General features: G+C 37.9%; 1 protein-coding gene across 3 annotated transcripts in view; it reads right to left on the bottom strand.

Annotated features, from left to right (window-relative positions):
- ACTR2 (actin related protein 2) overlaps nucleotides 1-12,991 on the bottom strand; it is a 43,852-nt gene that overhangs the window by 27,541 nt on the left and 3,320 nt on the right. The window contains exons 2-3 of one of the 3 annotated variants that reach the window (XM_055121662.1): nucleotides 5,595-5,705; nucleotides 3,275-3,289 (exon numbers count right to left, since the gene is read on the bottom strand). In XM_055121662.1, coding sequence (XP_054977637.1) covers nucleotides 3,275-3,289; nucleotides 5,595-5,705 — 126 coding nt within the window. Of the gene's footprint in view, nucleotides 1-3,274; nucleotides 3,293-5,594; nucleotides 5,706-12,991 lie in introns of those variants that run through there. The other 2 variants (XM_055121664.1, XM_055121663.1) reach the window with 2 other exon arrangements.

Below are 12,991 nucleotides of genomic sequence, written 5' to 3'. Positions count from 1 at the left end.
AATATGCAAGCACCACAACTAAGATATATGGCCCCTGGTTACTGCAGCAACAAAGAGAACAGAAAAACATTTTAAAATAAACTAAATTTGGAGATGAAAAGGAAAAAAATCAATATTTAAAAGCAGAGTTTTAAATACATATACACAAACTTTTTTTTTTGCGATGCCAGGAACTGAACTCAGGGTTTCATACATGAAAGGTATGTGCTCTAGCACTGAGTCACATCACAAAACTTTCACATTAAAACTTTTAATAAAAACAGATCACAGGTAAAACTACGGAGATGAGTTTTTTAAAAACAACAACAGCAAAACAAGTTTCTGGAAAATCCACTGAAAGCAACAACAAAAAAGAAAAATAAGGTTAAAGAAGATGCTAAAAATGTTTCTGTACAACGAATTTCTTACAAAACTACTTTACCCTAACTCAGATTTGCTATTAAATACTGTGTAGAATCTTCTAACAGGAAAAGAAATGCAAAATAAAAAGCTGTATCTGTGAACTTTGATTAGCAAAACATATTTTGAGTAAATTAGGGAGTGGTACACTGATGATACTTTAAAATGTATATAAAAAATGAACAGTTATGCGATAAATCAGTATAATAAATATTAAGGTCAGAGTCTAGGTGATGGGTACATGGGTTCATTAAAACTCAACTATGCTTAATAAGTTTAGGGATGAAAAGGCTAGTGTGCGTGCTTTGCATCAGCAGGCACGTTTGATCCCCGGCATCATATGGTCCCCTTTCCCCTTACCTACCCCAGTACCAAGCAAGGAATGGCTCCTGAGAACCTCCAGGTATGAGCTCAAAACATAAATGTTTGGGAGAAAATCTCTACCAGTAAGTTCATTTATCACTATCTACTTTTGGCTGTTAACAAATACATTTTTATATGCAATTTTGTTACTTACCTCAAGAATATATTTCTTTTTTATTTATAAGGTAATAGGTTAATTCAATGGCTTATTTAATCAAGATACATTGACAAACATATTTGAACAGACTTAGAGTAAGGATGGTCTGGGTTCAAATATTACTTTTTATTCCAGGAACAAATACATCTTGGGTGCCATTTCAAAATAAAAGCCATATACTTCTAGGACATACACACTAATGATTAACTGAAAGAAACATATGGCATTATATATCATACCAATACTCTGAGCAAAGAGGACATTTAAAATAGAAGGAAATGAGTATTAACTTCTTAAATCAGTATAACATTTCACGAGTAGCCCAAACTACTTAATAAAAAAAGTATCAATATGTAAAAAATTTAAAAATCCTAAAACATATCTGGGGCTGGAGAGATAGCACAGCGGGTAGGGCGTTTGCCTTGCACGCGGCCGACCCGGGTTCAAATCCCAGCATCCCATATGGTCCCCTGAGCACGGCCAGGGGTAATTCCTGAGTGCAGAGCCAGGAGTAACCCCTGTGCATCGCCAGGTGTGACCCAAAAAGAAAAAAAAAATCCTAAAACATATCATTTTCCATAGAATAGTAAACACTAATAAGCACATTATGTATTTTGTTCTCATACCTCAGAATCAAGTTGTAAGTGATCAGATCAGGCCTAGTTTTTAAAACACTAGATTAGATTTTACCACCTACTGCACGTCTGGACCTAAAGCCTAATATACAACCGATTAGCTGAATGAAAAGTTTTCATACCTAAGATACAATTTCAAAAGTACTTGTATTTCATGAAAAGCAGGCAGTGTAGATTCTATTTGCCAAGAATCATTTTGAACAATGCCACTTCAAGTTGAGAAATAAAGCAAACATTATTTTATTATTTATTTTGCTTTTTGGGGTCACACCTGGCAATGCACAGGGGTTACTCCTGGCTTTGCACTCGGGAATTACTCTTGGCGGTGCTCAGGGGACCATATGGAATGCTGGGAATCGAACATGGGTCAGCCCTACCCACTGTACTATCGCTCCAGCCCCACAAACATTATTTTAAAGCACAAATTCCTAGCAGAGAATATTTGGGCAACTTGTTAAATCTACGTTATTCTTTACAAATAAACCCTTAATCTCCTTAATTTTAGGACAAATACATGATCTTCATGGAGGACAAATACAGACGTCTTCACAGGCAGGTATAGATGCCAGGGATCACTCATGGAAAAGCAAGCATGTGCTCTACCACTGAGCTATATCCCCAGCTCACCTCCAGCAGAGCTCAGGGATGTTCCCAGTTAACTTGATGTTCCAGGGGGAGCCACCAGGACCAATTCAAGGAGGTGCTAGGGGTTAGCCCTATGTGGTGCCGGGGACTGATCTCATGGCGTGCAGGAATCTGGTAGGTATGAGCTAGGCATGAGCTCTATGACTTGAGAGACTTCCCTGACCTATCGGAATTTCCACTTTTAACTGTATTTTATTTATTCAAAAAATAACTCCAGTCACTAGTTGAAATATTTCATTTAGAAACTGCGATCTTCATCCTTACTACCTATAATAATATTAAAGACAATGAAATCTAGAAAATACCTACTATAAATAGTAACAAAGAGAAAAATGAGCCAACTATGAGATGCACTCAGTAAATTAATTCAAAAGAAAAAACTTCAAAGAACAATATTTATTTGGGGGTCAATTTGTTGTTCACAGAACAGTTTTCTAAGACTTCCATCTTTTTCTTATTTATTCTCAGAAAATATTGTTACATCTGCCCATTAATAAGGGTAGTACAGGAAACCAGTAATTCTCCTTCGCACTTTACTACCTAAGGTACATTTATAGTTCATATTAAAATTTTTCTGTTAAGCCACATTGGATGTATACACACATATATACATGTATATACATTATATACATATATATACATACATATATATACGTACATACACACATACTGTGATAGGCAACTTTCAATTACACGTTGGTCAATAAACTGAGTTTACCTAAATTAACAACTTCACCCTAATTTTCTGCATCACACAGACCCTATATGAAGCCAAGTATATGGTTTCTATTATTATGCACACCACACTCCATTTTAATGGCATTTATCTACAAGAAGCACAAAGAAAATAATTTTTAAAAAGTATGTTAGTAATTAGTTCTGGTTTGGCCTATTGTATGCAATCAGGACTTAATTAGTTGCACCAAACTGAAGCGATGGAAAAGATTAAAAATCAAAGTACTTAAAATTAAAATATGGAATTACCCCCCTCCCCAAGACTAAAGGGACACAAACAACTACTGTCCCACCAAGCAAAAGTGGAAAACAAACAGAGCATGTGTGTAACCTCACTTACCATCTTTTTGTTATTCTACTTCAACAGGTCAAGAAAGGTGAAGAAAGAGAAGGTAGAAGTAAGAGTCAGAAAAGGCCTACATAAAATCCTCACTGAAATTTTTAAACATACAAGCAATAGAGACAATTAGGTTGAGGTCAGATGCAGTACTATTATATTTTAAGGAGTTAATAATTGGGCCAAATTAACATGGACAGTTATTTATCTTGAATGAAAATGCACTCATTAAACAAATTAAATTTCCAGTTTTTGGGTTGTTTGTTTACCACCACATTTTAGCTAATACACAAAAAGGATATATCAATCCACTAGACATAGGAATTCCAAAAAGTAAAGTTTTTTAAAAAATTCATTACTGACTTAAAAATCTTAATCAAGGAAAATAACAGAAAAAATCTAGCTGAATCAGTAGTGGATAAGTTTAGGGTTACTTTTCCAAGGTACTAGTCAAATTAAAATTTTAACTTTACTAGTCAAGTTAAATTGGACACAAGTCTCTTACTGTCTTTTATTAGAAGAACAAATTAATTTTAAAGACTTAAAAAAGATTGAGCAGATTGAACAAAAGTGATCCACAGAACACACAGTAACAAACCATACAAACAAATGCCACTGAGGAATTTCCAAGCAAAAATGTCTTATTAGAATATTGACTAGTTTCATTTCTGTCACTTGGACTTAACACATAAGAAAGTGAAAAAATATCCAAACAATTGAATACAATTGTTGGAAAATAAAAATTTGGTTTATTATTCATAATACCTCCAAAATGTTTATTATGCATAATATATAAGCTATTCTTTGTTTGTCTGTTGGGCCACACCCACTGGTGCTGAGAGGTTACTCCTGGCAGTGCTTGGGACCTAATGGAATGCCAGAGATCGAACCTGGGTCAGTCACATGCAAGATACACACCCTACTCGATGTACTGTTGCTCTGGCCCCATAAGCCATTCTTTTAAAAAAAAGATACACTGAATTAAAAAGTATGATTTCCGGGGCTGGAGCGATAGCACAGTGGGTAGGGTGTTTGCCTTGCAGGCGGCTGACCCAGGTTCGATTCCCAGCACCCCATATGGTCCCCTGAGCGCCACCAGGAGTAATTACTGAGTGCAAAGCCAGGAGTAACCCCTGTATCGCCGGGTGTGACCCAAAAGAGAAAAAAAAAGTATGATTTCCAACATAATTTTAAAAGTTTATCAATACTATTATCTAAATCCTTTATGGAAGTTTTATTTAAAACTGAATTAATCAGAATGAAATTCACAAAAAGAGAATAACTCCATAAATTCCTCAAAGCCCCTTAAAATTTTTTTCTCATGTAGTTTTTCCATTTGACTGTTTATAACAAAACAAAACAGAGACCAGAATAATTCACCATCCTAAGTATTTCAAAATTAACAAAGAACCCACATTTCAATTTGTATTTTTATTCCTTGTGTAACTCAGTTCTCTAGTTCCAAGAGCAAAATTTCCACCATCTATTACTACCTTGCTAGAGACCTCAAACAAAATGTTCCAAGTACACCTTAACAACTTATAAATGACTCAGAATCTACCAATACACTGAAGTCTTGCCAACCACTATCCAGATAAGACTAACAATGCTGGGTTGTTCACCAACAGTACAGTGAAAGTTCCTAAATCTGATTTCATTTTCAATAACCTGATCCCTAGGCCACTAGAGTTTAAGTAGATTGGTAATCATTTTCCTTTTCATTGTTTTATTTTTTTCATTCTAACATCATAATTCTCATTTGATTCCAAATCCTGTTAGTATGAAAGAAAAAAAATCTATCAATAATATTTAATGTAAAGTCTCATATTAAGAATAGTAACTAGCAACGACAACTTTACTTCTTTTCTCCCTGTGGTAACAAAAAGAAATAAAGCAAGGATAGAGACTTGCATAGCTTCCTGCTACACATTATGAAAATCAATTAGGGAAAAGAGGAACCAATCATATTTACCTCTGTGTGTTTTCCTGACTATCTATATTAAACACTTGAGGAATCAGGCCACAAGAACATGGAAAGGAAAAACCAAAGGTCCCAAACTACGTTTAGTGTAAATTATATGGAATAGGCAAAAATTCCCTGCAGATTCTTTTAAAAATTATACAACAGAATTTAAGTCCTCAATACAGTATTTTATATCAACATAAAAATCATAATAGTTTCATCCATTCAGAATATAATGGCATCAAGCCATACTTAAATTCTGTCCTACTCTTGCTATTGTGGCATATTATTTTATACCTACTAAATTCAAAGAAAACCTTACAGGTTTTAATCCCCATGTACCAATCAATGAAACATTACCTTGATTTCAATGTTTCCCACTTTGGTGGTTGATCTGATAATAGGTCTTCCAACCAAAGCTGGGAAGATATGTTCTGGAAAGTTGGAACCTGCATATCCACACTTCACAAACTGGAAAAGACAAGTTAAAAGTGAATTAGTACAAAGGTATCTTTCTTTCTCGTTTTCTGTTATTTTGTTTTTGGTTCTTGGATGACACCTGGTTTTGCTCAGGGTGAACTCCTGGCTCTGTGCTCAGGGGTTACTTCTACTGGGGCTTGAAGGATCATATGGAGTGCTGGGGGTTCTAACCCAGGTCAATCCTGGCCCCTAATGTCTTCATTTTAAAATATTATCTGAAAAATACCACTCTGCATTTACACAGCATCTGGAACTTTTGATGCTTTCAAATCTCCCAGAGTAAGAGGCAAGGCAACAGTACAATGGGTAGGGCATTTGCCTTGCATGCCGATGAGTGGGGTTTGAGCCCCTGCATCCCAAATGGTCCCCAAAGCACCACCAGGAGCAATTCCTGAGTATAGAGCCAAGAGTAACCCCATGCATCACTGGGTGTGGCCCAAAAATAAACAAAAAATTTCCCATAGTAGTCATCTAATCTATTTTGTAATTTAACTTCATTTATGGCACTGAATTTCTATCAGAGTTCATGGTTTATTTTTAAAGTTAAAATTAATTTTTAATGCAAATTTTAAAAAATGATTCTATGTTAATATACTTTGGAGTTTACATGGAATAGATAAAGCCACATATATAACTTTTCCCTTACACTTTATATAAACACTATGGTTTATAAAGTTGTTCATGATGATCTGTTACCAGCACTCAATACTCCAACACCAATCCCACTACCATTACACTTTCCCTCCACACTGTCTCCAATTTTCCCAACCATCCCTTAAGCCTGAGTTCACCTTTTTTTTTAACTGGTTATTTAAAAGTCACCATACTACAGGAAAAAATTTAGGAGTATATAGAGCTGAGCAAGAAACCTGGAGAGGCCGGGACACACAGTGGTCCCCGAGCAAAGAATTAAAGGAGGAAGGTACTTGTGAAAGGGAAATAGAAACTAAATAGAAATAATGCTCAATTCTTTAAAAAAATGTTTTTATTTTATAAAGTTTTATTTTATTTTATTTTACAATATTGGATTACATTTAATATTCAGACACCAATCACACCTTCCCACCAAATCCCTGCCCCAAAGCAGAACCGAAATAATACATTTTGTATTATTTATTATGAAAAACCACTGAAAATGCTACTAAAAAGTATCCTTACAAAAAAAGTGTGAAGATTGTTATATTTCACCCAGGGCCATCATTAAGACCTTCTATAGAGATCAGTAACATGGTGTTAAAGGTTGAGCCCTGTGTGCTTTATATATGTAACTGTAAAAAAAAAATTTCCCTCCTACTTTGAACCCCATCGAATGTGGTGCGGTACTCTTTGAGTATTAGGGTATGTCTTATGAAGTGTGGGTGAGGCCTGGCCCAAGTGTGTGGAGAGCAGCTGTGAGCATGGCGGCGACTGAGTTCTGGAGGTTTTCGGCCGCCGGGGCTGTGCTCTTTGAGGTGGGGGGGGTCTCACCCACCCCCTCCACTGTTGGTAAAGCACTTTTCTTACATGCATAGCCTGCCAGGAGTAATTCCTGAGTGCAGAGCCAGGAGAAACCCCTGAGCATTGCCAGGTGTGACCCAAAAAGCAAAAAGAAAAAAAACAAACAAAAAACAAAACCAAAAAACCACCAACCAACCAAAATAACTTGAAAATAAAAACCAACATTTTAAAATTATTTTACCAATAATATAGTTAATTCATTTATTTGTAGCATTGGGGATCAAACACATGCAAGGCATGTACCTTTACTGCTGAGCCACATCCCTAACCTGGCTGTTTAATTTTCAAGAGCATTTTGTGTATGTGTGTGCGTGTGTTACTGGGGACTGAACCCAGGCCCTCATATATGCAAGGCAAGTGCTCTACTATTAAACCACATCCCAGCACAAGAGCAGACATTTCAGGGAGAAGCCAATTAAACACTTCAGGGTAAGAAGAGGAAGCCACACCTGAAAATAAATGATCCCTACCATTTCTCTTGTCAAGTCTTGAAAAAAAATATTTTTTTTTCTTTTTGGGTCACACCCAGTGACGCACAGGGTTTACTTCTGGCTCTGGCAGTGCTCAGGGGACCATATGGAATGCTGGAAATAAAACCCGGGTCAGCTGCGTGCAAGGTAAATGCCCTACTCACTGTGCCATCACTCCAGCAACCTCCCAAAAAATATTTTTTAATTTTGGGCCACACCCAGCTATGGTCAGGGCTTATTCCTTGCTGTGAGCTCAAGGATCACTCCTGGCAGTGCTTAGGGGAACATGTGCAGTGCTGAGGACTGAACCACAGTAAGATGAGTACCTTACTCTCTGCATACCTCTCTCTGGCCCCTGCATAACAAGTCTTTATCCAATGTAAACTACCCATGCATGAATTTCTTTCGCTACTGATGAATCACAAATGCCTAAAATGCCTAAAAAAATTAAATATCTGGCATTTCTAAGTACTTAATAACATTTAACAAATGATCAATAAATATCAAGTCTTGCTGGTGATTTGAGAATATGATGCTATAATTATTCTAACAGAAAGCTATTTAGTATCGAAAAAAATCTATGGCATCACATATTCTCTTTTTTTGGGGGGTGGAGGTGGGCTATACCCAGCAGGGCTTAGGGATAACTACTGGTTCTACACTCAGGAATCACTACTGCTGGGCATAGGTGACCTCATGGGATGCTGAGGATGTACCCAGGTAGGCCACATGCAAGGCAGGTACAGTCTTACCCCCAATACTATCTCTCCAGCCCCTATTCTTTTAGAATTAGAGACAAAACAGATTGGAATGTGACACACAACAGCAATAACATAAAGATGAACAGAAAGAACCTAGCCCCTGACAGAAAGCAGCTATGTACAATTAACTGTTTTTCTGGTTTGTTTGTTCTTGTTATTTGGGAGGGGGGATGCCCAGTAGTGCTCAGATGCTATTCCTGACTCTTGAGATTGGGGATTTCTCCAAGCAGCACTTGGGGGACCATGTGCTAGACCTACTTCAGGCCACATCTACATCTATGTTCCAGCTCACTGCACTCTTTCTCCTGGCTTTCAACTTTTCTATTTGATGGTGGTCAAACTTAGTAACAATCTTTACCCAATTGCTTTTGATTAACCCTCAAAGATAGATTTTTTTTTTAATTTCCAAAGACAATAAGTTTCTTGGATACAAACCACAGTTAATTATAAATAGCCGAGAACATTCTGCCATTCAGAACATCAAGTCTTTTATAAATAGAGCTTTTAATATGTTAGTTGTGCAGATTAAAACTATGACTATGAAAAATCAATCTGAAAGAAGTTTTACATTCAGAATGATAGCTGAATCTTTCAGTTTGTGGTTACATTTTTAGAGTCTTATTCATGGTTAGTTATTAATACACAAGGCATTTTCCAGCAACTGATTAAATTTATCACATTTTTCAGCAACTGATTAAACTGTATTAGCAATTCTTTTTGGTAAAATTTTTTGGCGGGTGCCACACCAGCAGTGCTCAGTGCTGGAGAACCCAGTCTTCCTGCATGCAGCGCACGCACACTAGCCCTCTGAGCTCACCCCTGTAATTTTTCACTGGATTGTCTTTCGTGGTAGAGATCAGTGTGAGAGAGTGGCATGCACAACAGCTAACATGCTTGCTCACACCTCCCACCCCATTTGGATACATCTGATAGTGAAGAATCAGAACATACTTTCAACCACAGAAATATTGTTAAAAAACAATTCTAACCCACTCATCTTTTTATTATTCTCAAGTATTTATCAGTGTGACACAGGGACTGGAGGGACAAATTATAACAGAGGAAAAATTGACACTTATCAAAAAGAACAAATAAGACACCGTTTTCTCAGGGAATGGGGGGGAGATGCATACCTGGCAGTACCCAAGGCTTACACCTGCTTCTGCCTTCAGGGGTCACAACTGGCAGTGCTTGGGGGTCAAAAAGGAGTAGGCCACAAACGAGGCAAGAGCCTAGAGCCTTACCTGAGCCTTGCACTATGCCACAGGCCCTAAAATAATCTTTTTACATTCTGAGTAAAAGAAAAAGAAAAAAATCTCTCACTCTTCAAAAATCAAAATCCAGAAGAACTAAAATGATATGGCAGAGAATCACTTGTTCTTTCCACCATATCAAATTACTACATAAATAATTGGGGGAAGGGGTCTCTGCCAAGTGGTGCCTGGAGCCAGCAGTTCAACGCTAGAGCCCAAGGATGCAGTGCCACTCACCTGTACCGCCCTGGCAGTAATGGGGGATACACCCAGCAATGCTCAGGGGAGCATTGTGTGGTACTGAGAATTACTATAGTCATTGTACTGTCTCCCAGACCCATAAAAAAAAAAATTAAGGTCACCAGCTTAATATCAGCATTAGTCATAATTTACACATACATTTCAAATACTCAAAACAAATATATGGATATTTCATTTCTCTGTTTAGGTCTAGGAAAGCAGGTAGTAGAGTATCTGCCTTGCATGGGCAATGCCCTAGGTTCAATCCCCAGTACCATACAACCACATAAAATTTTTGAATTATGTTTTCCTACAAGTAATATATAGGCAGTAGGTGTTTTAAAAATGCTCATTCATCAGTGAAAATTCTCACTAAATAGACACAAATGTTCTTAAAGGAAATTAAAGAGTGAATGGCTGAAAAATTAGCCCTCAAAAAGTTGGGAGGGGTCATCTTAATCATGTTAAGTGTAAACAAACGATTTAATTAAATGAGCAATCCTAAGAGGAGCTGGAGCTGGGGAAGACCTGACGAGGGAGGAGACAGCTGAGACTGAGATCCCTCTTGTCTCATTCTGACTCTGACACATGCAGAAGCAGGCGACAAGGTAAATTTGAAAACAATCACCCAATGCTGATTTATAATTGGGCTGATGAGCAGCTTGTATTTTGAAAGTACTAAGGGGATCCTAAAAGACAAAATATTTTCATAAAAAGATAAAAATTGAGATTCCCCAGAAATAAAATAATCCTGCTTTATAAAATGGAAAGTAAGAAATTCAAATCCAAACATCACTTATTAGTGAAACTGTTGTTTCATCAATGGCTTATTAGGAGTAAGTGCCGCCAGAGTTACCAAGAGCTAACATTTCTTCACAGCATCAGATATCTCATCAAAATGGCAATAGCTGCATTACTTTGTTATTTCAAATGTGACTGTATTAATAACAGAAGTAACAGAAATAACATATTTCTCAAGAATATAAAATAAGGACCAGAGAGCTATATAGGGTAAGGCATGATCCCTGTTCAGAGTAAGGACAAAGGCCTGAGTGCCGCAAGGTGTGGCCCCAAAACAAACAAAAAAAGAATATAAAATCAGCCTGGCATCTCTTGCAAAAAAAAAGCCAGTATTTAAAAAAAATTAAACCATGTGATAGAATACAACACTCTTCTTTTTTCACTGACTCCCAATATCACTTTAAGTACCCATTTGATATGGTTTTAATGGTTGAAATTATTCCTTCACGCCAATCATTTTACCACACGGTAACTTAGTTCTCTCACTGTGTACAATAAGGCTGTGTTAAAAAAGCAGATTTTACCATATATAGTTTCCTCTTCATAGCACAGTGGTTGAAACTAGCTCCCTTACTTCCCACTGAGTCATCAAATGGTAAGAATGCGAACAGTAGACTGTTCTCTTTTTTCTTGTTTAAAATACCCTCCCCCTCCCCCTTCCCTTTGAGGCTTTTTTTCTTGTGAGGACCAAAGGTTGCACACATGCCTCGCTGTGGGGCTTGCACACTTGGCCCGAGCTCACTGAGGTTTTTGCACCCCTTGGCTGTGGTGCTTCCTTCAGCTGAGGCACACAAGCTACAGTTGTGATGCTCAGAGAGGACTGCCCTATTGCTCACATGAATGCTAGCCAGAGGTCACACTTCCAGCTATGGCACTTGCAAATCTTTTGAGTTGCGTGCTCACTGGGGGTTGCACCTCCTTTATATGTGGCACACCTGCTATGGTGCAACTAGAAACGGGATTTGCTTGTGATGCCACGGATGGCAGAGAGCGGAGCTGCCAGGACTGCACATGTGGAACACTGGGGATTCGAACTTGTGACCAGACGCCGACGTGTTAGGCAGGCACCCCAAGTCCCTGCATTTTTCCTCTGGGCTCAAAAAATGTTCTCTCAAGAAAACAAAAATCCTTATTTATTCTAAAAGTACCTTTCTGCCTTTAAAAAGTAAACTGGGATTTATAAAGGCCATTGTGCTCATTTAACTTATATTTTTTACTTTATTAATTTTTAACAGGGGCTATAGCCAGCAACATTCAGTCCAGGAGTGAGCCCTGTGGTTAGGTGCTCAGGCCCCAGGCTACTTAGGGAACATGGGGTAGTGGGGGAACAATGGATTACTGGGGAAAAACCTTAGGGCTTCAGGGCTGGAGTGATAGTTCAACTGACTAAGCACCTGTGTGCTCTGCAAACAGGAGCCTCGGGTTTGATTCTCGCACCCACAGAATCCCAAGCACAGATGGGATACGCAACCCCAAACACAGAGCCTCCCACCCCTTAAAAAAACAACTCAGGGCTTCACACTGCTAGACCTGTCTCTACCACTTGAATGAACTCCCTGACCCTTCCTTTTTTAGTTTCTTACATTGATATTGACATTTTTTGAGGTTTTTTTCTTTTCCTGAGGGTGGCAGGGGTTCTGATTTTAGGTGGTGCTCAGGTCTTACTCCCAGCTATGTGCTCAGACAACCACATTTGGTGCCAAGGATCATACCTGGGTACAAGGCAAATGCCTTAGCCCTGTCCTAGCCCTCTAGTGCTTGCTTCAGCAGCACATATACTAAAATACTGTCCTATCTCTCTAGTCCCAGAGGCTGTCTTTTAGACAATAGGTCTGAACAGTTATGAGGAGAAAATACGTAAACTGCCAGTCAGTTTTCTTCCTCTAAGCCTCTCTAATGAAACTCTGGTCCAGGTGAGGAATGGTTAAGAAGAGAATCTAAACCAACATTCAGCAAATCAAAAGAACTCATGTACCTCAAGAGCACCTAACTTAGGGCCTGCCAGAGGTTAAAGTGCTATACCATAATTTTAAAACCTAAAATAAAGAAGACAAGTTGCTTTAGGGGAAAAACTACTTCCACACACTCTCAGAAACTAATTTTGAACTTAACATTTAATTATAAAGGAATCACACTATACCTTCAGGTAGATAAATGCAATTAAGAGTACAATAAAAAATACATAGCAAGAAATATGGATACCAAATGGCTCCTAATCCTCAAAAGTGTTAAGACTATATGTATACGCCATTGGG

This window comes from Sorex araneus, chromosome X (assembly GCF_027595985.1).
Source record: "Sorex araneus isolate mSorAra2 chromosome X, mSorAra2.pri, whole genome shotgun sequence".
Taxonomy (NCBI): domain Eukaryota; kingdom Metazoa; phylum Chordata; class Mammalia; order Eulipotyphla; family Soricidae; genus Sorex; species Sorex araneus.
This window is presented reverse-complemented; position numbering and strand designations above follow the sequence as displayed.